At 51.1% G+C, this 27,818-nt stretch overlaps 1 protein-coding gene across 1 annotated transcript in view; it reads left to right on the forward strand.

Annotated features, from left to right (window-relative positions):
* The window catches only part of LOC137345904 (carcinoembryonic antigen-related cell adhesion molecule 21-like), a 276,795-nt gene that overhangs the window by 5,616 nt on the left and 243,361 nt on the right, over window positions 1-27,818 (forward strand). Inside the window, exon 2 of the mRNA XM_068009146.1 lies at window positions 9,492-9,707. Coding sequence (XP_067865247.1) covers window positions 9,492-9,707 — 216 coding nt within the window. The remainder of the gene's footprint in view (window positions 1-9,491; window positions 9,708-27,818) is intronic.

A 27,818-nucleotide genomic window follows, 5' to 3' on the forward strand; every position in this document is an offset into this window, starting at 1 on the left:
CGTGTCTATGCTGGCCATCAAGCACCGAACTATTCGAATCCCATTTTCCTGCAATTGGCCTGTAGCCTTGTATGCTATGGTGTTTCAAGTGCTCATTTAAATAGTTCTTAAATGTTGAGAGGGTTCCTGCCTCAACAACCTCTTCAGGCAATGCGTTCCAGATTCCAACCACCCTCTGGGTGAAAGTTTTTTTCCTCAAATCCCCTCTAAACCTCCTGCCCCTTACCCTAAATCTATGCCCCCTGGTTATTAACACCTCCGTTAAGGGAAAAAGTTTCTTCCTATCTAACCTATCAATGCCCCTCATAATTTTGTATACCTCAATCAGGTCCCCCCTCGGTCTTTCTGCTCTAAAGAAAACAACCCTAGCCTGTTCCGTCTCTCTTCATAGCTGAAATGCTCCAGTCCAGGCAACATCCTGGTGAATCTCCTCTGCACCCTCTCCAGTGCAATCACATCCTTCCTATAGTGTGGTGCCCAGAACTGTACACAGTACTCCAGCTGTGGCCTAACTAGCGTTTTATACAGCTCCATCATAACCTCCCTGTTCTTATATTCTATGCCTCGGCTAATACAAGCAAGTATCCCATATACCTTCCTAACCACCTTATCTATCTGTGCTGCTGCCTTCAGTGATCTATGGACAAGTACACCAAGATCCCTCTGACCCTCTGTATTTCCTAGGGTCCAACCATCCATTGTATATTCCCCTGCCTTGTTAGCCTCCCAAAATGCATCACCTCACACTTCTCAGGATTAAATTCCATTTGCCACTGCTCTGCCCATCTTACCAGCCCATCTATAACATCCTGTAATCTAAGGCTTTCCTCCTCACTATTTACGATTTTCGTGTTATCTACAAACTTACTCATCATACCTCCTATATTCACGTCTAAATTATTAATGTACACTACAAACAGCAAGGGTCCCAGCACCGATCCCTGTGGTACACCACTGGTCACAGGCTTCCACTCGCAAAAACAACCCTCGGCCGTCACCCTCTGCTTCCTGCCACTAAGCCAATTTTGGATTAAATTTGCCAAATTGCCCTGGATCCCATGGGCTCTTACCTCCTTAACCAATCTCCCATACGGGGCCTTATCAAAAGCCTTACTGAAGTCCATGTAGGCTGCATCAACTGCTTCACCCTCATCTACACATCCAGTCACCGCCTCGAAAAATTCAATCAAGTTAGTTAGACACGATCTCCCCGTGACAAAGCCATGCTGACTATCCCTGATTATTCCCTGCCTCTCCAAGTGGAGATTAATCCTGTCCCTCAGAATTTTTTTCAATAGTTTCCCAACTACTGATGTTAGACTCACCAGCCTGTAATTACCTGGTTTATCCCTGCTCCCTTCTTGAATAATGGTACCACATTCGCTGTCCTCCAGTCCTCTGGCACCTCTCCTGTGACCAGAGAGGAATTGAAAATTTGTGCCAGAGCCCCTGCTATCTCCTCCCTTGCCTCACATAACAGCCTGGGCTACATCTCATCTGGGCCTGGGGATTTATCCGCTCTTAAGCCAGTGAAACCAGCTAATAATTCCTCCCTTTCAATGTTAATATGTTCAAGTATATCACAATCCCCCACCCTGATCTCAACACCTACAGTGTCCTTCTCCATAGTGAACACAGATGAAAAGTAATCATATAAAACCTCACCTATGTCGTCCGGCTCCACACACACATTGCCACTTTGGTCCCTAATGGGCCCTACTCTTTCCCTGGTTATCCTCTTGCCCTTAATATACTTCTAGCACGCCTTAGGATTTTCCTTTATCTTGACCGCTAGTGTTTTTTCATGTCCCCTCTTCACTCTCCTAATTACTTTTTTAAGTACCCCCTACACTTTCTATATCCCTCTAGTGCCTCTGCTGTTTTCAGCACTTCGAATCTGCCATAAGCCTCCTTTTTTTTTCCTGATCCAATCCTCTATATCCCTTGACATCCAGGGTTCCCTGGACTTGTTGGTCCTACCCTTCACCTTAATAGGTACATGTTGGCTCTGAACTCTCACTATTTCCTCTTTGAATGACTCCCACTGGTGTGATGTAGACTTTCCTACAAGTAGTTGCTCCCAGTCCACTTTGGCCAGATCCTGTTTTATCATATTGAAATCGTCCTTCCCTCAATTCATTACCTTTATTTCCGGCCTGTCTTCGTCCTTTTCCATAACTACATTAAATCTTACAGAGTTATAGAACATAGAACAGTACAGCACAGTACAGGCCCTTCGGCCCACGATGTTGTGCCGCACCTTTAACCTACTCTAAGATCAAACTAACTACCTACCCTTCATTCTACTATCATCCATGTACCTATCCAAGAGTCGCTTAAATGTCCCTAATGTATCTGCTTCTACTACCACCACTGGCAGTGCATTCCATGCACCCACCACTCTCTGTGTAAAGAACCTACCTCTGACATCTCCCCGAAACCTTCCTCCAATCGCCTTAAAATTATGCCCCTTGGTAATAGCCCTTTCCACCCTTGGAAAATGTCTCTGGCTATCCACTCTATCTATGCCTCTCATCATCTTGTACCCCTCTATCAAGTCACCTCTCATCCTTCTTCGCTCCAATGAGAAAAGCCCTAGCTCCCTCGATCTTTCTTCGTAGGACATGCCCTCCAGTCCAGGCAGCATCCAGGTAAATCTCCTCTGCACCCTCTCTAAAGCTTCCACATCCTTCCTATAATGAGGCGACCAGAACTGAACACAATATTCCAAGTGTGGTCGAAACAGGGCCTTATAGAGCTGCAGCATAACCTCGCGGCTCTTAAACTCAATCCCCCTGTTAATGAAAGCCAACACACCATACGCCTTCTTAACAACCTTATCAACTAGGGTGGCAACTTTGAGCGATCTATGGACATGGACCCCAAGATCCCTCTGTTCCTCCACACTAACAAGAATCCTGTCTTTAAGCCTGTATTCCGCATTCAAATTCGACCTTCCAAAATGAATCACTTCACACTTTTCCAGGTTGAACTCCATCTGCCACTTCTCAGCCCAGCTCTGCATCCTGTCAATGTCCTGTTGCAACCTACAACAACCTTCCACACTATCCACAACTCCAGCAACCTTCGTGTCATCGGCAAACTTGCTAACCCAGCCTTCCACTTCCTCATCCAAGTCATTTATAAAAATCACAAATAGCAGAGGTCCCAGAACAGATCCTTGTGGAACACCACTGGTCACCGAGCTCCAAGCTGAATACTTTCCATCTACTACCACCCTCTGACTTCTGTGGGCCAGCCAATTTTGTATCCAGACAGCCAACTTTCCCTGAATCCCATGCCTCCTTACTTTCTGAATGAGCCTACCATGGGGAACCTTATCAAACGCCTTGCTAAAATCCATATACACCACATCCACTGGTCTTCCTTCATCAATGTGTTTTGTCACAACTTCAAAGAATTCAATAAGGCTTGTGAGGCATGACCTGCCCCTTACAAAGCCATGCTGACTGTCTCTAATCAAACCATGCTTTTCCAAATAATCATAAATCCTGTCTCTCAGAATCCTCTCCAATAATATGCCCACTACCGACGTAAGACTGACTGGTCTATAATTCCCAGAGTTATCCCGATTCCCTTTCTTGAACAAGGGAACAACATTTGCCACCCTCCAATCATCCGGCACTACTCCAGTGGACAGTGAAGACGCAAAGATCATCGCCAAAGGCGCAGCAATCTCTTCCCTCGCTTCCCGTAATATCCTTGGGTATATCCCGTCTGGCCCCGGGGACTTATCTGTCCTCATATCATTCAAAATTTCCAGCACATCCTCCCTCTGAACCTTAACCTGTTCAAGCATATCAGCCTGTTCCACGCTGTCCTCACAAACGACCAGGTTCCTCTCACTAGTGAATACTGAAGCAAAGTATTCATTGAGGACCTCCCCTACCTCCTCCGACTCCAGGCACAAGTTCCCTCCACTATCCCTGATCGGCCCTACCCTCACTCTGGCCATCCTCTTGTTCCTCACATAATTGTAGAACACCTTGGGATTTTCCTTAATCCTACCCGCCAAGACTTTTTCATGTCCCCTTCTAGCTCTCCTAAGTCCATTCTTCAGTTCCTTCCTGGCTACCATGTAACCCTTTAGTGCCCTGTCTGATCCTTGCTTCCTGACCCTTAAGTAAGCTTCCGTCTTCCTCTTGACTAGCTGTTACACATTTCTTGTCATCCAAGGTTCCTTCACCCTACCATCCCTTCCCTGCCTCATCGGGACAAACCTATCCAGCAGTCGCAGCAAGTGCTCCCTAAACAACCTCCACATTTCTGTCGTGCATTTCCCTGAGAACATCTGTTCCCAATTTATGCTCCCCAGTTCCTGCCGAATAACATTGTAATTCCCCCTCCCCCAATTAAATATTTTCCCATCCCGTCTGCTCCTGTCCCCCTCCATGGTCACTATCCCCGAAATGCTCTCCCACTGACACTTCTACCACTTGTCCGGCTTCATTCCCTGGGATTAGGTCCAGTACTGCCCCTTCTCTTGTTGGACTTTCTACGTACTGGCTCAAAAAGTTCTCCTGTATGCATTTTAAGAATTCAGCCCCCTTTAAGCCTTTTGCACTAAGACTATCCCAGTTGATATTGGGGAAGTTGAAATCCCCTACTATTAATACCCTATTATTTTTACACCTCTATGAGATTTGCCTACATATCTGCTCCTCTATCTCTCCCTGACTGTTTGGAGGCCTGTAGTACACGCCCAGCCAAATGATTGCCCCCTTTTTGTTGTTAAGTTCTACCCACATGGCCTCATTTGAGGAACCTTCGAAAATATCATCCCTCCTTACTGCAGTAATTGACTCCTTGATCAACAGTGCAATACCACCTCCTCTTTTATCCCCTCCCCTATCACACCTGAAGATTCTATACCCTGGAATATTGAGTTGCCAGTCCTGTCCCTCCCTCAGCCATGTCTCTGTGATAGCAATAATATCATAATCCCATGTGCTAATCATCACCCTCAATTCATCTGCCTTACTAGTAAGACACCTTGCATTAAAATAGATGCAATCCAGCCTTGCATTTTTCACTTGTGCCTTAACAGTTCTATATTTGCTCTGCCTTCCAGACTGACTCAGTTTCCCTTCTATATTACCCCCTACTGTAACTCTACTCTGTATCCCATCTCCCTTCCAAATTAGTTTAAACACCCCCCCAACAGCACTCGCAAACCTCCCATCAAGGATGTTGGTCCTGTTCCGGTTCAGGTGCAACCCGTCCATCTTGTACAGGTCCCATCTTTGCCAGAAACTGTCCCAGTGATCCAGGAACCTAAAGCCCTCCTTCCTGCACCATCTTCTCAGCCATGCATTCATCTGCTTTATCCTCCTGTTACTATACTCACTAGCATGTGGCACTGGGAGTAATCCAGAGTTGACAAACTTTGAGCTCCTGCTTTTTAATCTGCTACCAAGCTCCCTAAATTCTTGTTGCAGGACCTCATCCCTCTTTCTCCCTATGTCGTTGGTACTAATATGGACCACGACCTCTGACTGCTCCCCCTCCCCCTTCAGAATGTCTTGCAGCCACTCCGTGACATCCTTGACCCTAGCACCAGGGAGGCAACATACCATCCTGGAGTCACGTTTGCGGCCACAGAACGCCTGTCTGTACCCCTCACAATAGAGCCCCCTACGTCAATAGCTTTTCCACTCCTTTTCCTCCATTGCCATGCAGCACAAACTTGGCTGTTGCTGCTTTCCCCTGGGAGGCCATCCCCGCCAACAGTATCCAAAGTGGTGTATCTGTTTCAGAGGGGGATGGCCACAGGGAACTCCTCCACTACCTGCCTGCACCTATTAATCTCTTTTCTGCCTGTGCAGCCATTACCTGCAGTGTGACCACCTCGCTAAACATGCTATCCACGACTTCCTCAGCATCGCGGATACTGCACAGTGAATCCACCCACAGCTCCAGCTCTGTAATGCGGGTAGCCAGTAGCTGCAGATGGATGCACTTCCTGCACACATGGTTATCAGGAACACTGGAAGCGTCCCTGATTTCCCACATAGCACAGGAGGAGCATATCACGGGGCTGAGCTCTCCTGCCATGACTTACCTTTTGATTAATTAGTTACTCCCTTTAAAAAATATTAACTACGCTAGGGGCCTTGTTCTTCTCTAAACAATACCCATTACAATCTAAAGTCCTTCGGGTTCCCTCTTAGTCTTCACTTGGTTTTACCGTAAGAGGGTTTTATTTTTAGGTGCACCATGTTTTTAGCTCTCCTTTGGTGAATCCTTGTTCTCTGCTTTCCAATTCTTCTTCTTTGGCCTCCTTGTCTCGAGAGACAATGGGTAAGCGCCTAGAAGTTGTCAGTGGTTTGTGAAGCAGCGCCTGGAGTGTCTTTCAAGGCCAATTCTAGAGTGACAGACTCTTCCACAGGTGCTGCAGATAAAATTGGTTTTCGGGGCTGTTACACAGTTGGCTCTCTCCTTGCGCCTCTGTCTTCTTTCCTGCCAGCTGTGATGTCTCTTCGACTCGCCACTCTTTAGACCCGCCTTTATGGCTGTCCGCCAGCTCTGGCGATCACTGGCAACTAACTCACACGACTTGTGGTCAATGTCACAGGACTTCATGTCACGTTTGCAGACGTCTTTAAAGTGGAGACATGGACGGCTGGTGGGTCTGATACCAGTGACGAGCTCGCTGTACAATGCGGGCTTGGGGATCCTGCCATCTTCCTTGCGGTTCACATGGCCAAGCCATCTCAAGCACTGCTGGCTCAGTAAGGTGTCTTTGCTGGGGTTGTTGGCCGCCTCGAGGACTTCTACATTGGAGATACGGTCCTGCCACCGAATGCCAAGGATTCTCCGGAGGCAGCGAAGATGGAAAGATTGAGACTTCGCCCTTGGCTGACACACATTGTCCAGGCCTCATTGCCACAGAGCAAGGTACTGAGGACACAGGCTTGAAACAATCAGAGTTTTGTGTTCCGTGTCAGTGCGCCATTTTCCCACACTCTCTTGGCCAGTCTGGACATAGCAGCAGATGCCTTTCCCATGCACTTGTTGATTTCTGCATCAAGAGACAGGTTACTGGTGATAGTTGAGCCTAGGTAGGTGAACTCTTGAACCACTTCCAGAGCGTGGTCATCGATATTGATGGATGGAGCATTTCTGATGTTCTGTCCCATGATGTTAGTTTTCTTGAGGCTGATGGTTAGGCCAAATTCGTTGCAGGCAGCCACAATCCGGTCGATGAGTCTCTGTGGACACTCTTCTGTGTGGGATGTTAATGCAGCATCGTCAGCAAAGAGGAGTTCCCAGATGAGGACTTTCCGTACTTTCGTCTTCGCTCTTAGATGGGCAAGGTTGAACAACCAGCCATCTTATCTTGAGTGAAGGAAAATTCCTTCTTCTGATGACTTGAACGCATGTGAGAGCAGCAGGGGGAAGAAGATCCCAAACTGTGGAGGTGTGAGAACACAGCCCTGTTTCACACCACTCAGGATAGAAAAGATGTCTGGTGAGGCACCGTTACGCTGAATTGTGCCTTTCATATTGTCATGGAATGAGGTGACGATACTTAGTAGCTTTGGTGGACATCTGATCTTTTCCAGTAGTGTGAAGAGACCACGTCTGCTGACGAGGTCAAAGGCTTTGGTGAGATCTCTGGAAGCAACCTAGAGGGGCATTTGTTGTTCGCGGCATTTCTCCTGTAGCTGCCGAAGGGAGAACAGCATGTCAATGGTGGATTATAAGGCAAATAAACCAGCACAAACAGGTTTTCTTAGGTTTAAAGAAGAAAGGTTGAAATTTTATGCAACTTAAATTCTAATTTGTTTAACGCCTACAGATCCACAATGCGCTGATGTTAGCATACATATGCGATGCACACATGCAGATAGAGACAGAAAAGAGCAAAAGAAAAATAAAGTGGAAAGGTTTGAGGCAGTATCTGGTTACTATTCTCAGAGCTCGCTGTAAAGTCCTTGATTGTAGGTAGGTATTGCTTTTCGTTGGGGCCCAGTATTCTTCTTAAACCTTGTTCGATGTCGGAGACTTTTCTCTTTTGAAGTTCATGTGTCTTCAGTGGGTCCAAAGGCTTGTGAGAAAGAGATGGGAGCAGACAGGAGAGGTCTTCTCACTGTAGGAGTAAACAGCCTTTCCAGCCAAGAGCCTGGTGATTTTTTTTAAAACAAATCCTTTCTTCACTTCAGCAACAGTTTTCAAATCAATGTTCATATGACAAAATTAATATGCCTCATTCTTAGCATGACAACATACTCTACTTGGATTTCCAGAGGCATTTGACAAGGTGCCACATAAAAGGTTATTGCGCAAACTAGGAGCTCATGGCGCATGGGGTAACATATTAGCATGGATAGAAGATTGGCTGGCTGACAATAAACAGAGAGTGGATTGGCAGGATGTGATGGGTGGAGTCCCGCAGGGGTCTGTGTCAGGGCCTCAAGTTTTTACAATTTATAGCAATGACTTAGATGAGGGGAGCGATGGCATGGTAGCTAAATTTGCAGATGACACAAAACAGGTCGGAAAGTATGTTGTGCAGAGGACATAAGGAAGTTGCAGACTGATGTAGATAGGTTGAGTGAGTGGGCAAAAATCTGTCAGATGGAGTATAACGTGGGAAAATGTAAAGTTGTTCACTTTGGCAGGAAGAATAAAAAAGCAGAGTATGACTTAAACGGAGAACTGCAGAATTCCAAGGTGCAGAGGGATCTAGATGTTCCAATGCACGAGTCACAAAAGGTTAGTATGCAGGTACAGCAAGTAATGCAGAAGGCTAATGGAATGCTATCCTTTTTTACGAGAGGAATTAAAAATAAAAGTAAGGATGTTATGTTTCAGTTCTACAGGGCATTGGTGAGACCACATCTGGAATACTGTGTGCAGTTTTGGTCTCCTTATTTAAGGAAGTATGTAAATGCTTTGGAGGCAGTTCAGAGGATATTTACAAGATTGATACCCGGAATGAGCGGGTCGTCTTATGAGGAAAGGTTGGACAGACTGGGCTTGTTTTCACTGGAGTTTAGAAGAGTGAGGAGAGACTTGATTGTTGGATATAAGCTCCTGAACAGTCTTGACAAGATGGATGTGGAGAGGATGTTTCCTCTTGTGGGTGAGTCCAGAACTAGGGGGCACAGTTTTAAAATTAGGGGTTGCCCTTTTAGGACAAAGATGAGGAATTGTTTTTTTTCTCTTGGAGTGTTGTGCAACTTGAGAACACACTATCTCAGAGGGTGATGGAGGTGGGGTCATTGAAGATTTTGAAGGTGGAGGTAGGCAAGGGAATCAAAGATTATCGGGGATAGATGGTAGTGTGGAATTTGAAACAAAAACAGATCAGCCGTGATCTTATTGAATGGTGAGCAGGCTCAAGGGGCCGAATGGCCTACTTCTGCTATTAATAGGTATGTCTTCATGTCTGGGCCTGCGCTGCTATGTGCATTTTGCGATGGGGCTTGCCATGGCACTCAACTGAAGCTGTGATGTTGTTATAGGTTTTTCAGGTGGAGTGACTGTTGTTGAGAAACATCCTCCTTTGCCACTGTCTGAGTTCCCAGATCGAGGACTTCAAAGTGACGAGGTCATGCTGTGGGAATACGTTACTACGGGGAATAAGACCCCAGCTTACAGGGAGAGATCAGCTGCCAACCAAGTGAAGTTTCATGTGAAGAACAGGTCTCTACTGGAACACAGTGAGATTGCAAATGCAGGTGAGGTGATGCTGTGTGTGTAAATCTCCAATCCTGACAGGCAGCACCAGCAGCAGCTGAGGCCACAGCAACAAGCACCATACTAATTGTTCATTTCCATCAGAATTCTGAGTGTTTAGACTTAGCTTCCTAGTTTCCAAATCCTTTCATTGTCTCTCTACTCCCTATCTCTGTAACCTCCTCTAGCCCCAACAACCCTCACTATTTGTAACTTCCTCCAGCACCAACAACCCTCCCTATCTCTGAAACCTCCTCTAGCCCCAACAACCCTCACTATTTGTAACTTCCTCCAGCACCAACAACCCTCCCTATCACTGAAACCTCCTCCAGCCCCTACAACCCTCACTATCTCTGTAACCTCCTCTAGCCCCAACAACCCTCACTATTTGTAACTTCCTCCAGCCCCAACAACCCTCCCTATCTCTGAAACCTCCTCCAGCCCCTACAACCCTCCCTATCTCTGTAACCTCCTCCAGCCCCTACAACCCTCACTATCTCTCTAACCTCCTCCAGCCCCAACAACCCTCCCTAAGTCTGAAACCTCCTCCAGCCCCTACAACCCTCACTATCTCTGTAACCTCCTCCAGCCCCAACAACCCTCCCTATCTCTGTAACCTCCTCCAGCCCCTACAACCCTCACTATCTCTGTAACCTCCTCCAGCCCCAACAACCCTCCCTATCTCTGTAACTTCCTCCAGCCCCAACAACCCTCCCTATCTCTGTAACCTCCTCCAGCCCCGACAACCCTCACTATCTCTGTAACCTCCTCCAGCCCCAACAACCCTCCCTATCTCTGAAACCTCCACCAGCCCCTACAACCCTCACTATCTCTGTAACCTCCTCCAGCCCCAACATCCCTCCCTATCTCTGAAACCTTCTCCAGCCCCTACAACCCTCACTATCTCTGTACCTTCCTCCAGCCCCTACAACCCTCCCTATCTCTGTAACTTCCTCCAGCCCCTACAACCCTCACTATCTCTGAAACCTCCTCCAGCCCCTACAACCCTCACTATTTGTAACTTCCTCCAGCCCCAACAACCCTCCCTCTCTCTGAAACCTCCTCCAGCCCCTACAACCCTCACTATCTCTAACTTCCTCCAGCCCCTACAACCCTCACTATCTCTGAAACCTCCTCCAGCCCCTACAACCCTCACTATTTGTAACTTCCTCCAGCCCCAACAACCCTCCCTCTCTCTGAAACCTCCTCCAGCCCCTACAACCCTCACTATCTCTAACTTCCTCCAGCCCAACAACCCTCCCTATCTCTATAACCTCCTCCAGCCCCAACAACCCTCACTATCTCTGTAACCTCCTCCAGCCCCAACAACCCTCCCTATCTCTGTAATTTCCTCCAGCCCCAACAACCCTCCCAATCTCTGAAACCTCCTCCATCCCAACAAGGGCGGCACAGTGGCGCAGTGGTTAGCACCGCAGCCTCACAGCTCCAGGGACCCGGGTTCGATTCCGGGTACTGCCTGTGTGGAGTTTGCAAGTTCTCCCTGTGTCTGCGTGGGTTTTCTCCGGGTGCTCCGGTTTCCTCCCACAAGCCAAACGACTTGCAGGTTGATAGGTAAATTGGCCATTATAAATTGTCACTAGTATAGGTAGGTGGTAGGGAAATATAGGGACAGGTGGGGATGTTTGGTAGGAATATGGGATTAGTGTAGGATTAGTATAAATGGGTGGTTGATGTTCGGCACAGACTCGGTGGGCCGAAGGGCCTGTTTCAGTGCTGTATCTCTAATCTAATCTAAAAAAAAACCCTCCCTATCTCTGTAACTTCCTCCAGCCCCAACAACCCTCCCGATCTCTGTAATTTCCTCCAGCCCCAACAACCCTCCCTATCTCTGTAACTTCCTCCAGCCCCAACAACCCTCCCTATCTCTGTAACCTCCTCCAGCCCCAACAACCCTCCCTATCACTGTAACTTCCTCCAGCCCCAACAACCCTCCCGATCTCTGTAATTTCCTCCAGCCCCAACAACCCTCCCTTTCTCTGTAACCTCCTCCAGCCCCTACAACCCTCACTATCTCTGTAACCTCCTCCAGCCCCAACAACCCTCCCTATCTCAGAAACCTCCTCCAGCCCCTACAACGCTCACTATCTCTGTAACCTCCTCCAGCCCCAACAACCCTCCCTATCTCTGAAACCTCCTCCAGCCCCTACAACCCTCCCTATCTCTGTAACCTTCTCCAGCCCCGACAACCCTCCCTATCTCTGTAACCTCATCTAGCCCCAACAACCCTCCCTATCTCTATAACCTCCTCCAGCCCCAACTACCCTCCCTATCTCTGTAACTTCCTCCAGCCCCTACAACCCTCACTATCTCTGAAACCTCCTCCAGCCCCTACAACCCTCACTATCTCTAACTTCCTCCAGCCCCAACAACCCTCCCTATCTCGATAACCTCCTCCAGCCCCAACAACCCTCCCTATCTCTGTAACTTCCTCCAGCCCCAACAACCCTCCCTATCTCTGTAACCTCCTCCAGCCCCAACAACCCTCCCTATCTCTGAAACCACCTCCAGCCCCTACAACCCTCACTATCTCTGTAACCTCCTCCAGCCCCAACATCCCTCCCTATCTCTGAAACATTCTCCAGCCCCTACAACCCTCACTATCTCTGTAACTTCCTACAACCCTCCCTATCTCTGTAACTTCCTCCAGCCATTACAACCCTCACTATCTCTGAAACCTCCTCCAGCCCCTACAACCCTCACTATCTCTAACTTCCTCCAGCCCAACAACCCTCCCTATCTCGATAACCTCCTCCAGCCCCAACAACCCTCCCTATCTCTGAAACCTCCTCCAGCCCCTACAACCCTCCCTATCTCTGTAACCTTCTCCAGCCCCGACAACCCTCCCTATCTCTGTAACCTCATCTAGCCCCAACAACCCTCCCTATCTCTATAACCTCCTCCAGCCCCAACTACCCTCCCTATCTCTGTAACTTCCTCCAGCCCCTACAACCCTCACTATTTCTGAAACCTCCTCCAGCCCCTACAACCCTCACTATCTCTAACTTCCTCCAGCCCCAACAACCCTCCCTATCTCGATAACCTCCTCCAGCCCCAACAACCCTCCCTATCTCTGTAACTTCCTCCAGCCCCAACAACCCTCCCTATCTCTGTAACCTCCTCCAGCCCCAACAACCCTCCCTATCTCTGTAACTTCCTCCAGCCCCAACAACCCTCCCTATCTCTGTAACCTTCTCCAGCCCCAACAACCCTCCCTATCTCTGTAACCTCATCTAGCCCCAACAACCCTCCCTATCTCTATAACCTCCTCCAGCCCCAACAACCCTCCCTATCTCTGTAACTTCCTCCAGCCCCTACAACCCTCACTATCTCTGAAAGCTCCTCCAGCCCCTACAACCCTCACTATCTCTAACTTCCTCCAGCCCCAACAACCCTCCCTATCTCTATAACCTCCTCCAGCCCCAACAACCCTCCCTATCTCTGTAACTTCCTCCAGCCCCAACAACCCTCCCTATCTCTGTAACCTCCTCCAGCCCCTACAACCCTCACTATCTCTCTAACCTCCTCCAGCCCCAACAACCCTCCCTATCTCTGAAACCTCCTCCAGCCCCAACAGCAGTCACTATCTCTGTAACCTCCTCCAGCCCCAACAACCCTCCCTATCTCTGTAACTTCCTCCAGCCCCAACAACCCTCCCTATCTCTGTAACCTCCTCCAGCCCCTACAACCCTCACTATCTCTGTAACTTCCTCCAGCCACAACAACCCTCCCTATCTCTGAAACCTCCTCCAGCCCCTACAACCCTCACTATCTCTGTAACCTCCTCCAGCCCCAACATCCATCCCTATCTCTGAAACCTTTTCCAGCCCCTACAACCCTCACTATCTCTGTAACTTCCTCCAGCTCCTACAACCCTCCCTATCTCTGTAACTTCCTCCAGCCACTACAACCCTCACTATCTCTGAAACCTCCTCCAGCCCCTACAACCCTCACTATTTGTAACTTCCTCCAGCCCCATCAACCTTCCCTCTCTCTGAAACCTCCTCCAGCCCCTACAACCCTCACTATCTCTAACTTCCTCCAGCCCAACAACCCTCCCTATCTCTATAACCTCCTCCAGCCCCAGCAACCCTCCCTATCTCTGAAACCTCCTCCAGCCCCTACAACCCTCCCTATCTCTGTAACCTTCTCCAGCCCCAACAACCCTCCCTATCTCTGTAACCTCATCTAGCCCCAACAACCCTCCCTATCTCTGTAACCTCCTCCAGCCGCGACAACCCTTACTATCTCTAACTTCCTCCAGCCCAACAACCCTCCCTATCTCTATAACCTCCTCCAGCCCCAACCAACCTCCCAATTTCTGTAACTTCCTCCAGCCCCAACAACCCTCCCTATCTCTGAAACCTCCTCCAGCCCCTACAACCCTCACTATCTCTCTAACCTCCTCCAGCCCCAACAACCCTCCCTATCTCTGAAACCTCCTCCAGCCCCTACAGCCCTCCCTATCTCTGTAACCTCATCTAGCCCCAACAACCCTTCCTATCTCTGTAACCTCCTCCAGCCCCAACAACCCTCCCTATCTCTGTAACTTCCTCCAGCCCCAACAACCCTCCCTATCTCTGTAACCTCCTCCAGCCCCAACATCCCTCCCTATCTCTGTAACCTCCTCCAGCCCCTACAACCCTCACTATCTCTCTAACCTCCTCCAGCCCCAACAACCCTCCCTATCTCTGAAACCTCCACCAGCCCCTATAGCCCTCACTATCTCTGTAACCTCCTCCAGCCCCAACAACCCTCCCTATCTCTGTAACTTCCTCCAGCCCCAACAACCCTCCCTATCTCTGTAACCTCCTCCAGCCCCTACAACCCTCACTATCTCTGTAACTTCCTCCAGCCCCAACAACCCTCCCTATCTCTGAAACCTCCTCCAGCCCCTACAACCCTAACTATCTCTGTAACCTCCTCCAGCCCCAACATCCATCCCTATCTCTGAAACCTTCTCCAGCCCCTACAACCCTCACTATCTCTGTAACTTCCTCCAGCCCCTACAACCCTCCCTATCTCTGTAACTTCCTCCAGTCACTACAACCCTCACTATCTCTGAAACCTCCTCCAGCCCCTACAACCCTCCCTATCTCTGTAACCTTCTCCAGCCCCAACAACCCTCCCTATCTCTGTAACCTCATCTAGCCCCAACAACCCTCCCTATCTCTGTAACCTCCTCCAGCCGCGACAACCCTCACTATCTCTAACTTCCTCCAGCCCAACAACCCTCCCTATCTCTATAACCTCCTCCAGCCCCAACCAACCTCCCAATTTCTGTAACTTCCTCCAGCCCCAACAACCCTCCCTATCTCTGAAACCTCCTCCAGCCCCTACAACCCTCACTATCTCTCTAACCTCCTCCAGCCCCAACAACCCTCCCTATCTCTGTAACCTTCTCCAGCCCCAACAACCCTCCCTATCTCTGTAACTTCCTCCAGCCACAACAACCCTCCCTATCTCTGAAACCTCCTCCAGCCACTACAACCCTCACTATCTCTGTAACCTCCTCCAGCCCCAACATCCATCCCTATCTCTGAAACCTTTTCCAGCCCCTACAACCCTCACTATCTCTGTAACTTCCTCCAGCTCCTACAACCCTCCCTATCTCTGTAACTTCCTCCAGCCACTACAACCCTCACTATCTCTGAAACCTCCTCCAGCCCCTACAACCCTCACTATTTGTAACTTCCTCCAGCCCCATCAACCTTCCCTCTCTCTGAAACCTCCTCCAGCCCCTACAACCCTCACTATCTCTAACTTCCTCCAGCCCAACAACCCTCCCTATCTCTATAACCTCCTCCAGCCCCAGCAACCCTCCCTATCTCTGAAACCTCCTCCAGCCCCTACAACCCTCCCTATCTCTGTAACCTTCTCCAGCCCCAACAACCCTCCCTATCTCTGTAACCTCATCTAGCCCCAACAACCCTCCCTATCTCTGTAACCTCCTCCAGCCGCGACAACCCTCACTATCTCTAACTTCCTCCAGCCCAACAACCCTCCCTATCTCTATAACCTCCTCCAGCCCCAACCAACCTCCCAATTTCTGTAACTTCCTCCAGCCCCAACAACCCTCCCTATCTCTGAAACCTCCTCCAGCCCCTACAACCCTCACTATCTCTCTAACCTCCTCCAGCCCCAACAACCCTCCCTATCTCTGAAACCTCCTCCAGCCCCTACAGCCCTCCCTATCTCTGTAACCTCATCTAGCCCCAACAACCCTTCCTATCTCTGTAACCTCCTCCAGCCCCTACAACCCTCACTATCTCTCTAACCTCCTCCAGCCCCAACAACCCTCCCTATCTCTGAAACCTCCACCAGCCCCTATAGCCCTCACTATCTCTGTAACCTCCTCCAGCCCCAACAACCCTCCCTATCTCTGTAACTTCCTCCAGCCCCAACAACCCTCCCTATCTCTGTAACCTTCTCCAGCCCCTACAACCCTCACTATCTCTGTAACTTCCTCCAGCCCCAACAACCCTCCCTATCTCTGAAACCTCCTCCAGCCCCTACAACCCTCACTATCTCTGTAACCTCCTCCAGCCCCAACATCCATCCCTATCTCTGAAACCTTCTCCAGCCCCTACAACCCTCACTATCTCTGTAACTTCCTCCAGCCCCTACAACCCTCCCTATCTCTGTAACTTCCTCCAGTCACTACAACCCTCACTATCTCTGAAACCTCCTCCAGCCCCTACAACCCTCACTATTTGTAACTTCCTCCAGCCCCAACAACCCTCCCTCTCTCTGAAACCTCCTCCAGCCCCTACAACCCTCACTATCTCTAACTTCCTCCAGCCCAACAACCCTCCCTATCTCGATAACCTCCTCCAGCCCCAACAACCCTCCCTATCTCTGAAACCTCCTCCAGCCCCTACAACCCTCCCTATCTCTGTAACCTTCTCCAGCCCCAACAACCCTCCCTATCTCTGTAACCTCATCTAGCCCCAACAACCCTCCCTATCTCTGTAACCTCCTCCAGCCGCTACAGCCCTTACTATCTCTAACTTCCTCCAGCCCCAACAACCCTCCCTATCTCGATAACCTCCTCCAGCCCCAACAACCCTCCCTATCTCTGTAACATCCTCCAGCCCCAACAACCCTCCCTATCTCTGTAACCTACTCCAGCCCCAACAACCCTCCCTATCTCTGTAACTTCCTCCAGCCCCAACAACCCTCCCTATCTCTGTAACCTTCTCCAGCCCCAACAACCCTCCCTATCTCTGTAACCTCATCTAGCCCCAACATCCCTCCCTATCTCTGTAACCTCCTCCAGCCCCTACAACCCTCACTATCTCTCTAACCTCCTCCAGCCCCAACAACCCTCCCTATCTCTGAAACCTCCTCCAGCCCCTATAGCCCTCACTATCTCTGTAACCTCCTCCAGCCCCAACAACCCTCCCTATCTCTGTAACTTCCTCCAGCCCCAACAACCCTCCCTACCTCTGTAACCTCCTCCAGCCCCTACAACCATCACTATCTCTGTAACTTCCTCCAGCCCCAACAACCCTCCCTATCTCTGAAACCTCCTCCAGCCCCTACAACCCTCACTATCTCTGTAACCTCCTCCAGCCCCAACATCCATCCCTATCTCTGAAACCTTCTCCAGCCCCTACAACCCTCACTATCTCTGTAACTTCCTCCAGCCCCTACAACCCTCCCTATCTCTGTAACTTCCTCCAGTCACTACAACCCTCACTATCTCTGAAACCTCCTCCAGCCCCTACAACCCTCACTATTTGTAACTTCCTCCAGCCCCAACAACCCTCCCTCTCTCTGAAACCTCCTCCAGCCCCTACAACCCTCACTATCTCGAACTTCCTCCAGCCCAACAACCCTCCCTATCTCGATAACCTCCTCCAGCCCCAACAACCCTCCCTATCTCTGAAACCTCCTCCAGCCCCTACAACCCTCCCTATCTCTGTAACCTTCTCCAGCCCCAACAACCCTCCCTATCTCTGTAACCTCATCTAGCCCCAACAACCCTCCCTATCTCTGTAACCTCCTCCAGCCGCTACAACCCTCACTATCTCTAACTTCCTCCAGCCCCAACAACCCTCCATATCTCAATAACCTCCTCCAGCCCCAACAACCCTCCCTATCTCTGTAACTTCCTCCAGCCCCAACAACCCTCCCTATCTCTGTAACCTCCTCCAGCCCCAACAACCCTCCCTATCTCTGTAACTTCCTCCAGCCCCAACAACCCTCCCTATCTCTGTAACCTTCTCCAGCCCCAACAACCCTCCCTATCTCTGTAACCTCATCTAGCCCCAACAACCCTCCCTATCTCTATAACCTCCTCCAGCCCCAACAACCCTCCCTATCTCTGTAACTTCCTCCAGCCCCTACAACCCTCACTATCTCTGAAACCTCCTCCAGCCCCTACAAACCTCACTATCTCTAACTTCCTCCAGCCCCAACAACCCTCCCTATCTCTATAACCTCCTCCAGCCCCAACAACCCTCCCTATCTCTGTAACTTCCTCCAGCCCCAACAACCCTCCCTATCTCTGGAACCTCCTCCAGCCCCAACAACCCTCCCTATCTCTGTAACTTCCTCCAGCCCCAACAACCCTCCCTATCTCTGTAACCTCCTCCAGCCCCTACAACCCTCACTATCTCTCTAACCTCCTCCAGCCCCAACAACCCTCCCTATCTCTGAAACCTCCTCCAGCCCCAACAGCCCTCACTATCTCTCTAACCTCCTCCAGCCCCAACAACCCTCCCTATCTCTGAAACCTCCTCCAGCCCCTACAGCCCTCCCTATCTCTGTAACCTCATCTAGCCCCAACAACCCTCCCTATCTCTGTAACCTCCTCCAGCCCCAACAACCCTCCGTATCTCTGTAACTTCCTCCAGCCCCAACAACCCTCCCTATCTCTGTAACCACCTCCAGCCCCTACAACCCTCACTATCTCTGTAACCTCCTCCAGCCCCAACATCCCTCCCTATCTCTGTAACCTCCTCCAGCCCCTACAACCCTCACTATCTCTGTAACTTCCTCCAGCCCCAACAACCCTCCCTATCTCTGTTACCTCTTCCAGCCCCAACAACCCTCCCTATCTCTGTAACTTCCTCCAGCCCCAACAACCCTCCCTATCTCTGTAACCTTCTCCAGCCCCAACAACCCTCCCTATCTCTGTAACCTCATCTAGCCCCAACAACCCTCCCTATCTCTATAACCTCCTCCAACCCCAACAACCCTCCCTATCTCTGTAACTTCCTCCAGCCCCTACAACCCTCACTATCTCTGTAACCTCCTCCAGCCCCAACATCCCTCCCTATCTCTGTAACCTCCTCCAGCCCCTACAACCCTCACTATCTCTGTAACTTCCTCCAGCCCCAACAACCCTCCCTATCTCTGTTACCTCCTCCAGCCCCAACAACCCTCCCTATCTCTGTAACTTCCTCCAGCCCCTACAACCCTCCCTATCTCTGTAACCTTCTCCAGCCCCAACAACCCTCCCTATCTCTGTAACCTCATCTAGCCCCAACAACCCTCCCTATCTCTATAACCTCCTCCAGCCCCAACAACCCTCCCTATCTCTGTAACTTCCTCCAGCCCCTACAACCCTCACTATCTCTGAAACCTCCTCCAGCCCCTACAACCCTTACTATCTCTAACTTCCTCCAGCCCCAACAACCCTCCCTATCTCTATAACCTCCTCCAGCCCCAACAACCCTCCTTTTCTCTGTAACTTCCTCCAGCCCCAACAACCCTCCCTATCTCTGTAACCTCCTCCAGCCCCAACAACCCTCCCTATCTCTGTAACTTCCTCCAGCCCCAACAACCCTCCCTATCTCTGTAACTTCCTCCAGCCCCTACAACCCTCACTATCTCTCTAACCTCCTCCAGCCCCAACAACCCTCCCTATCTCTGAAACCTCCTCCAGCCCCAACAGCCCTCACTATCTCTGTAACCTCCTCCAGCCCCAACAACCCTCCCTATCTCTGTAACTTCCTCCAGCCCCAACAATCCTCCCTATCTCTGTAACCTCCTCCAGCCCCTACAACCCTCACTATCTCTGTAACTTCCTCCAGCCCCAACAACCCTCCCTATCTCTGAAACCTCCTCCAGCCCCGACAACCCTCACTATCTCTGTAACCTCCTCCAGCCCCAACATCCATCCCTATCTCTGAAACCTTTTCCAGCCCCTACAACCCTCACTATCTCTGTAACTTCCTCCAGCCCCTACAACCCTCCCTATCTCTGTAACTTCCTCCAGCCACTACAACACTCACTATCTCTGAAACCTCCTCCAGCCCCTACAACCCTCACTATTTGTAACTTCCTCCAGCCCCATCAACCTTCCCTCTCTCTGAAACCTCCTCCAGCCCCTACAACCCTCACTATCTCTAACTTCCTCCAGCCCAACAACCCTCCCTATCTCTATAACCTCCTCCAGCCCCAGCAACCCTCCCTATCTCTGAAACCTCCTCCAGCCCCTACAACCCTCCCTATCTCTGTAACCTTCTCCAGCCCCAACAACCCTCCCTATCTCTGTAACCTCATCTAGCCCCAACAACCCTCCCTATCTCTGTAACCTCCTCCAGCCGCTACAGCCCTTACTATCTCTAACTTCCTCCAGCCCCAACAACCCTCCCTATCTCGATAACCTCCTCCAGCCCCAACAACCCTCCCTATCTCTGTAACATCCTCCAGCCCCAACAACCCTCCCTATCTCTGTAACCTACTCCAGCCCCAACAACCCTCCCTATCTCTGTAACCTCATCTAGCCCCAACAACCCTCCCTATCTCTATAACCTCCTCCAGCCCCAACAACCCTCCCTATCTCTGTAACTTCCTCCAGCCCCTACAACCCTCACTATCTCTGAAACCTCCTCCAGCCCCTACAAACCTCACTATCTCTAACTTCCTCCAGCCCCAACAACCCTCCCTATCTCTATAACCTCCTCCAGCCCCAACAACCCTCCCTATCTCTGTAACATCCTCCAGCCCCAACAACCCTCCCTATCTCTGTAACCTACTCCAGCCCCAACAACCCTCCCTATCTCTGTAACCTCATCTAGCCCCAACAACCCTCCCTATCTCTATAACCTCCTCCAGCCCCAACAACCCTCCCTATCTCTGTAACCTTCTCCAGCCCCAACAACCCTCCCTATCTCTGTAACCTCATCTAGCCCCAACAACCCTCCCTATCTCTATAACCTCCTCCAGCCCCAACAACCCTCCCTATCTCTGTAACTTCCTCCAGCCCCTACAACCCTCACTATCTCTGAAACCTCCTCCAGCCCCTACAAACCTCACTATCTCTAACTTCCTCCAGCCCCAACAACCCTCCCTATCTCTATAACCTCCTCCAGCCCCAACAACCCTCCCTATCTCTGTAACTTCCTCCAGCCCCAACAACCCTCCCTATCTCTGGAACCTCCTCCAGCCCCAACAACCCTCCCTATCTCTGTAACTTCCTCCAGCCCCAACAACCCTCCCTATCTCTGTAACCTCCTCCAGCCCCTACAACCCTCACTATCTCTCTAACCTCCTCCAGCCCCAACAACCCTCCCTATCTCTGAAACCTCCTCCAGCCCCAACAGCCCTCACTATCTCTCTAACCTCCTCCAGCCCCAACAACCCTCCCTATCTCTGAAACCTCCTCCAGCCCCTACAGCCCTCCCTATCTCTGTAACCTCATCTAGCCCCAACAACCCTCCCTATCTCTGTAACCTCCTCCAGCCCCAACAACCCTCCGTATCTCTGTAACTTCCTCCAGCCCCAACAACCCTCCCTATCTCTGTAACCACCTCCAGCCCCTACAACCCTCACTATCTCTGTAACCTCCTCCAGCCCCAACATCCCTCCCTATCTCTGTAACCTCCTCCAGCCCCTACAACCCTCACTATCTCTGTAACTTCCTCCAGCCCCAACAACCCTCCCTATCTCTGTTACCTCTTCCAGCCCCAACAACCCTCCCTATCTCTGTAACTTCCTCCAGCCCCAACAACCCTCCCTATCTCTGTAACCTTCTCCAGCCCCAACAACCCTCCCTATCTCTGTAACCTCATCTAGCCCCAACAACCCTCCCTATCTCTATAACCTCCTCCAACCCCAACAACCCTCCCTATCTCTGTAACTTCCTCCAGCCCCTACAACCCTCACTATCTCTGTAACCTCCTCCAGCCCCAACATCCCTCCCTATCTCTGTAACCTCCTCCAGCCCCTACAACCCTCACTATCTCTGTAACTTCCTCCAGCCCCAACAACCCTCCCTATCTCTGTTACCTCCTCCAGCCCCAACAACCCTCCCTATCTCTGTAACTTCCTCCAGCCCCTACAACCCTCCCTATCTCTGTAACCTTCTCCAGCCCCAACAACCCTCCCTATCTCTGTAACCTCATCTAGCCCCAACAACCCTCCCTATCTCTATAACCTCCTCCAGCCCCAACAACCCTCCCTATCTCTGTAACTTCCTCCAGCCCCTACAACCCTCACTATCTCTGAAACCTCCTCCAGCCCCTACAACCCTTACTATCTCTAACTTCCTCCAGCCCCAACAACCCTCCCTATCTCTATAACCTCCTCCAGCCCCAACAACCCTCCTTTTCTCTGTAACTTCCTCCAGCCCCAACAACCCTCCCTATCTCTGTAACCTCCTCCAGCCCCAACAACCCTCCCTATCTCTGTAACTTCCTCCAGCCCCAACAACCCTCCCTATCTCTGTAACTTCCTCCAGCCCCTACAACCCTCACTATCTCTCTAACCTCCTCCAGCCCCAACAACCCTCCCTATCTCTGAAACCTCCTCCAGCCCCAACAGCCCTCACTATCTCTGTAACCTCCTCCAGCCCCAACAACCCTCCCTATCTCTGTAACTTCCTCCAGCCCCAACAATCCTCCCTATCTCTGTAACCTCCTCCAGCCCCTACAACCCTCACTATCTCTGTAACTTCCTCCAGCCCCAACAACCCTCCCTATCTCTGAAACCTCCTCCAGCCCCGACAACCCTCACTATCTCTGTAACCTCCTCCAGCCCCAACATCCATCCCTATCTCTGAAACCTTTTCCAGCCCCTACAACCCTCACTATCTCTGTAACTTCCTCCAGCCCCTACAACCCTCCCTATCTCTGTAACTTCCTCCAGCCACTACAACACTCACTATCTCTGAAACCTCCTCCAGCCCCTACAACCCTCACTATTTGTAACTTCCTCCAGCCCCATCAACCTTCCCTCTCTCTGAAACCTCCTCCAGCCCCTACAACCCTCACTATCTCTAACTTCCTCCAGCCCAACAACCCTCCCTATCTCTATAACCTCCTCCAGCCCCAGCAACCCTCCCTATCTCTGAAACCTCCTCCAGCCCCTACAACCCTCACTATCTCTCTAACCTCCTCCAGCCCCAACAACCCTCCCTATCTCTGTAACCTCCTCCAGCCCCAACCAACCTCCCAATTTCTGTAACTTCCTCCAGCCCCAACAACCCTCCCTATCTCTGAAACCTCCTCCAGCCCCTACAACCCTCACTATCTCTCTAACCTCCTCCAGCCCCAACAACCCTCCCTATCTCTGTAACCTCCTCCAGCCCCAACAACCCTCCCTATCTCTGTAACTTCCTCCAGCCCCAACAACCCTCCCTATCTCTGTAACCTCCTCCAGCCCCTACAACCCTCACTATCTCTGTAACCTCCTCCAGCCCCAACATCCCTCCCTATCTCTGTAACCTCCTCCAGCCCCTACAACCCTCACTATCTCTGTAACCTCCTCCAGCCCCAACAACCCTCCCTATCTCTGAAACCTCCTCCAGCCCCTATAGCCCTCACTATCTCTGTAACCTCCTCCAGCCCCAACAACCCTCCCTATCACTGTAACTTCCTCCAGCCCCAACAACCCTCCCTATCTCTGTAACCTCCTCCAGCCCCTACAACCCTCACTATCTCTGTAACTTCCTCCAGCCCCAACAACCCTCCCTATCTCTGAAACCTCCTCCAGCCCCTACAACCCTCACTATCTCTGTAACCTCCTCCAGCCCCAACATCCATCCCTATCTCTGAAACCTTCTCCAGCCCCTACAACCCTCACTATCTCTGTAACTTCCTCCAGCCCCGACAACCCTCCCTATCTCTGTAACTTCCTCCAGTCACTACAACCCTCACTATCTCTGAAACCTCCTCCAGCCCCTACAACCCTCACTATTTGTAACTTCCTCCAGCCCCAACAACCCTCCCTCTCTCTGAAACCTCCTCCAGCCCCTACAACCCTCACAATCTCTAACTTCCTCCAGCCCAACAACCCTCCCTATCTCTATAACCTCCTCCAGCCCCAACAACCCTCCCTATCTCTGAAACCTCCTCCAGCCCCTACAACCCTCCCTATCTCTGTAACGTTCTCCAGCCCCAACAACCCTCCCTATCTCTGTAACCTCATCTAGCCCCAACAACCCTCCCTATCTCTATAACCTCCTCCAGCCCCAACAACCCTCCCTATCTCTGTAACTTCCTCCAGCCCCTACAACCCTCACTATCTCTGAAACCTCCTCCAGCCCCTACAACCCTCACTATCTCTAACTTCCTCCAGCCCCAACAACCCTCCCTATCTCTGTAACCTCCTCCAGCCCCAACAACCCTCCCTATCTCTGTAACTTCCTCCAGCCCCAACAACCCTCCCTATCTCTGTAACCTCCTCCAGCCCCTACAACCCTCACTATCTCTGTAACCTCCTCCAGCCCCAACATCCCTCCCTATCTCTGTAACCTCCTCCAGCCCCTACAACCCTCACTATCTCTGTAACTTCCTCCAGCCCCTACAACCCTCACTATCTCTGAAAGCTCCTCCAGCCCCTACAACCCTCACTATCTCTAACTTCCTCCAGCCCCAACAACCCTCCCTATCTCGATAACCTCCTCCAGCCCCAACAACCCTCCCTATCTCTGTAACTTCCTCCAGCCCCAACAACCCTCCCTATCTCTGTAACCTCCTCCAGCCCCAACAACCCTCCCTATCTCTGTAACTTCCTCCAGCCCCAACAACCCTCCCTATCTCTGTAACCTTCTCCAGCCCCAACAACCCTCCCTATCTCTGTAACCTCATCTAGCCCCAACAACCCTCCCTATCTCTATAACCTCCTCCAGCCCCAACAACCCTCCCTATCTCTGTAACTTCCTCCAGCCCCTACAACCCTCACTATCTCTGAAAGCTCCTCCAGCCCCTACAACCCTCACTATCTCTAACTTCCTCCAGCCCCAACAACCCTCCCTATCTCTATAACCTCCTCCAGCCCCAACAACCCTCCCTATCTCTGTAACTTCCTCCAGCCCCAACAACCCTCCCTATCTCTGTAACCTCCTCCAGCCCCTACAACCCTCACTATCTCTCTAACCTCCTCCAGCCCCAACAACCCTCCCTATCTCTGAAACCTCCTCCAGCCCCAACAGCAGTCACTATCTCTGTAACCTCCTCCAGCCCCAACAACCCTCCCTATCTCTGTAACTTCCTCCAGCCCCAACAACCCTCCCTATCTCTGTAACCTCCTCCAGCCCCTACAACCCTCACTATCTCTGTAACTTCCTCCAGCCACAACAACCCTCCCTATCTCTGAAACCTCCTCCAGCCCCTACAACCCTCACTATCTCTGTAACCTCCTCCAGCCCCAACATCCATCCCTATCTCTGAAACCTTTTCCAGCCCCTACAACCCTCACTATCTCTGTAACTTCCTCCAGCTCCTACAACCCTCCCTATCTCTGTAACTTCCTCCAGCCACTACAACCCTCACTATCTCTGAAACCTCCTCCAGCCCCTACAACCCTCACTATTTGTAACTTCCTCCAGCCCCATCAACCTTCCCTCTCTCTGAAACCTCCTCCAGCCCCTACAACCCTCACTATCTCTAACTTCCTCCAGCCCAACAACCCTCCCTATCTCTATAACCTCCTCCAGCCCCAGCAACCCTCCCTATCTCTGAAACCTCCTCCAGCCCCTACAACCCTCCCTATCTCTGTAACCTTCTCCAGCCCCAACAACCCTCCCTATCTCTGTAACCTCATCTAGCCCCAACAACCCTCCCTATCTCTGTAACCTCCTCCAGCCGCGACAACCCTTACTATCTCTAACTTCCTCCAGCCCAACAACCCTCCCTATCTCTATAACCTCCTCCAGCCCCAACCAACCTCCCAATTTCTGTAACTTCCTCCAGCCCCAACAACCCTCCCTATCTCTGAAACCTCCTCCAGCCCCTACAACCCTCACTATCTCTCTAACCTCCTCCAGCCCCAACAACCCTCCCTATCTCTGAAACCTCCTCCAGCCCCTACAGCCCTCCCTATCTCTGTAACCTCATCTAGCCCCAACAACCCTTCCTATCTCTGTAACCTCCTCCAGCCCCAACAACCCTCCCTATCTCTGTAACTTCCTCCAGCCCCAACAACCCTCCCTATCTCTGTAACCTCCTCCAGCCCCAACATCCCTCCCTATCTCTGTAACCTCCTCCAGCCCCTACAACCCTCACTATCTCTCTAACCTCCTCCAGCCCCAACAACCCTCCCTATCTCTGAAACCTCCACCAGCCCCTATAGCCCTCACTATCTCTGTAACCTCCTCCAGCCCCAACAACCCTCCCTATCTCTGTAACTTCCTCCAGCCCCAACAACCCTCCCTATCTCTGTAACCTCCTCCAGCCCCTACAACCCTCACTATCTCTGTAACTTCCTCCAGCCCCAACAACCCTCCCTATCTCTGAAACCTCCTCCAGCCCCTACAACCCTAACTATCTCTGTAACCTCCTCCAGCCCCAACATCCATCCCTATCTCTGAAACCTTCTCCAGCCCCTACAACCCTCACTATCTCTGTAACTTCCTCCAGCCCCTACAACCCTCCCTATCTCTGTAACTTCCTCCAGTCACTACAACCCTCACTATCTCTGAAACCTCCTCCAGCCCCTACAACCCTCCCTATCTCTGTAACCTTCTCCAGCCCCAACAACCCTCCCTATCTCTGTAACCTCATCTAGCCCCAACAACCCTCCCTATCTCTGTAACCTCCTCCAGCCGCGACAACCCTCACTATCTCTAACTTCCTCCAGCCCAACAACCCTCCCTATCTCTATAACCTCCTCCAGCCCCAACCAACCTCCCAATTTCTGTAACTTCCTCCAGCCCCAACAACCCTCCCTATCTCTGAAACCTCCTCCAGCCCCTACAACCCTCACTATCTCTCTAACCTCCTCCAGCCCCAACAACCCTCCCTATCTCTGTAACCTTCTCCAGCCCCAACAACCCTCCCTATCTCTGTAACTTCCTCCAGCCACAACAACCCTCCCTATCTCTGAAACCTCCTCCAGCCACTACAACCCTCACTATCTCTGTAACCTCCTCCAGCCCCAACATCCATCCCTATCTCTGAAACCTTTTCCAGCCCCTACAACCCTCACTATCTCTGTAACTTCCTCCAGCTCCTACAACCCTCCCTATCTCTGTAACTTCCTCCAGCCACTACAACCCTCACTATCTCTGAAACCTCCTCCAGCCCCTACAACCCTCACTATTTGTAACTTCCTCCAGCCCCATCAACCTTCCCTCTCTCTGAAACCTCCTCCAGCCCCTACAACCCTCACTATCTCTAACTTCCTCCAGCCCAACAACCCTCCCTATCTCTATAACCTCCTCCAGCCCCAGCAACCCTCCCTATCTCTGAAACCTCCTCCAGCCCCTACAACCCTCCCTATCTCTGTAACCTTCTCCAGCCCCAACAACCCTCCCTATCTCTGTAACCTCATCTAGCCCCAACAACCCTCCCTATCTCTGTAACCTCCTCCAGCCGCGACAACCCTCACTATCTCTAACTTCCTCCAGCCCAACAACCCTCCCTATCTCTATAACCTCCTCCAGCCCCAACCAACCTCCCAATTTCTGTAACTTCCTCCAGCCCCAACAACCCTCCCTATCTCTGAAACCTCCTCCAGCCCCTACAACCCTCACTATCTCTCTAACCTCCTCCAGCCCCAACAACCCTCCCTATCTCTGAAACCTCCTCCAGCCCCTACAGCCCTCCCTATCTCTGTAACCTCATCTAGCCCCAACAACCCTTCCTATCTCTGTAACCTCCTCCAGCCCCTACAACCCTCACTATCTCTCTAACCTCCTC

The sequence above is a fragment of the Heterodontus francisci genome, chromosome 29 (assembly GCF_036365525.1).
Source record: "Heterodontus francisci isolate sHetFra1 chromosome 29, sHetFra1.hap1, whole genome shotgun sequence".
NCBI classification, from domain to species: domain Eukaryota; kingdom Metazoa; phylum Chordata; class Chondrichthyes; order Heterodontiformes; family Heterodontidae; genus Heterodontus; species Heterodontus francisci.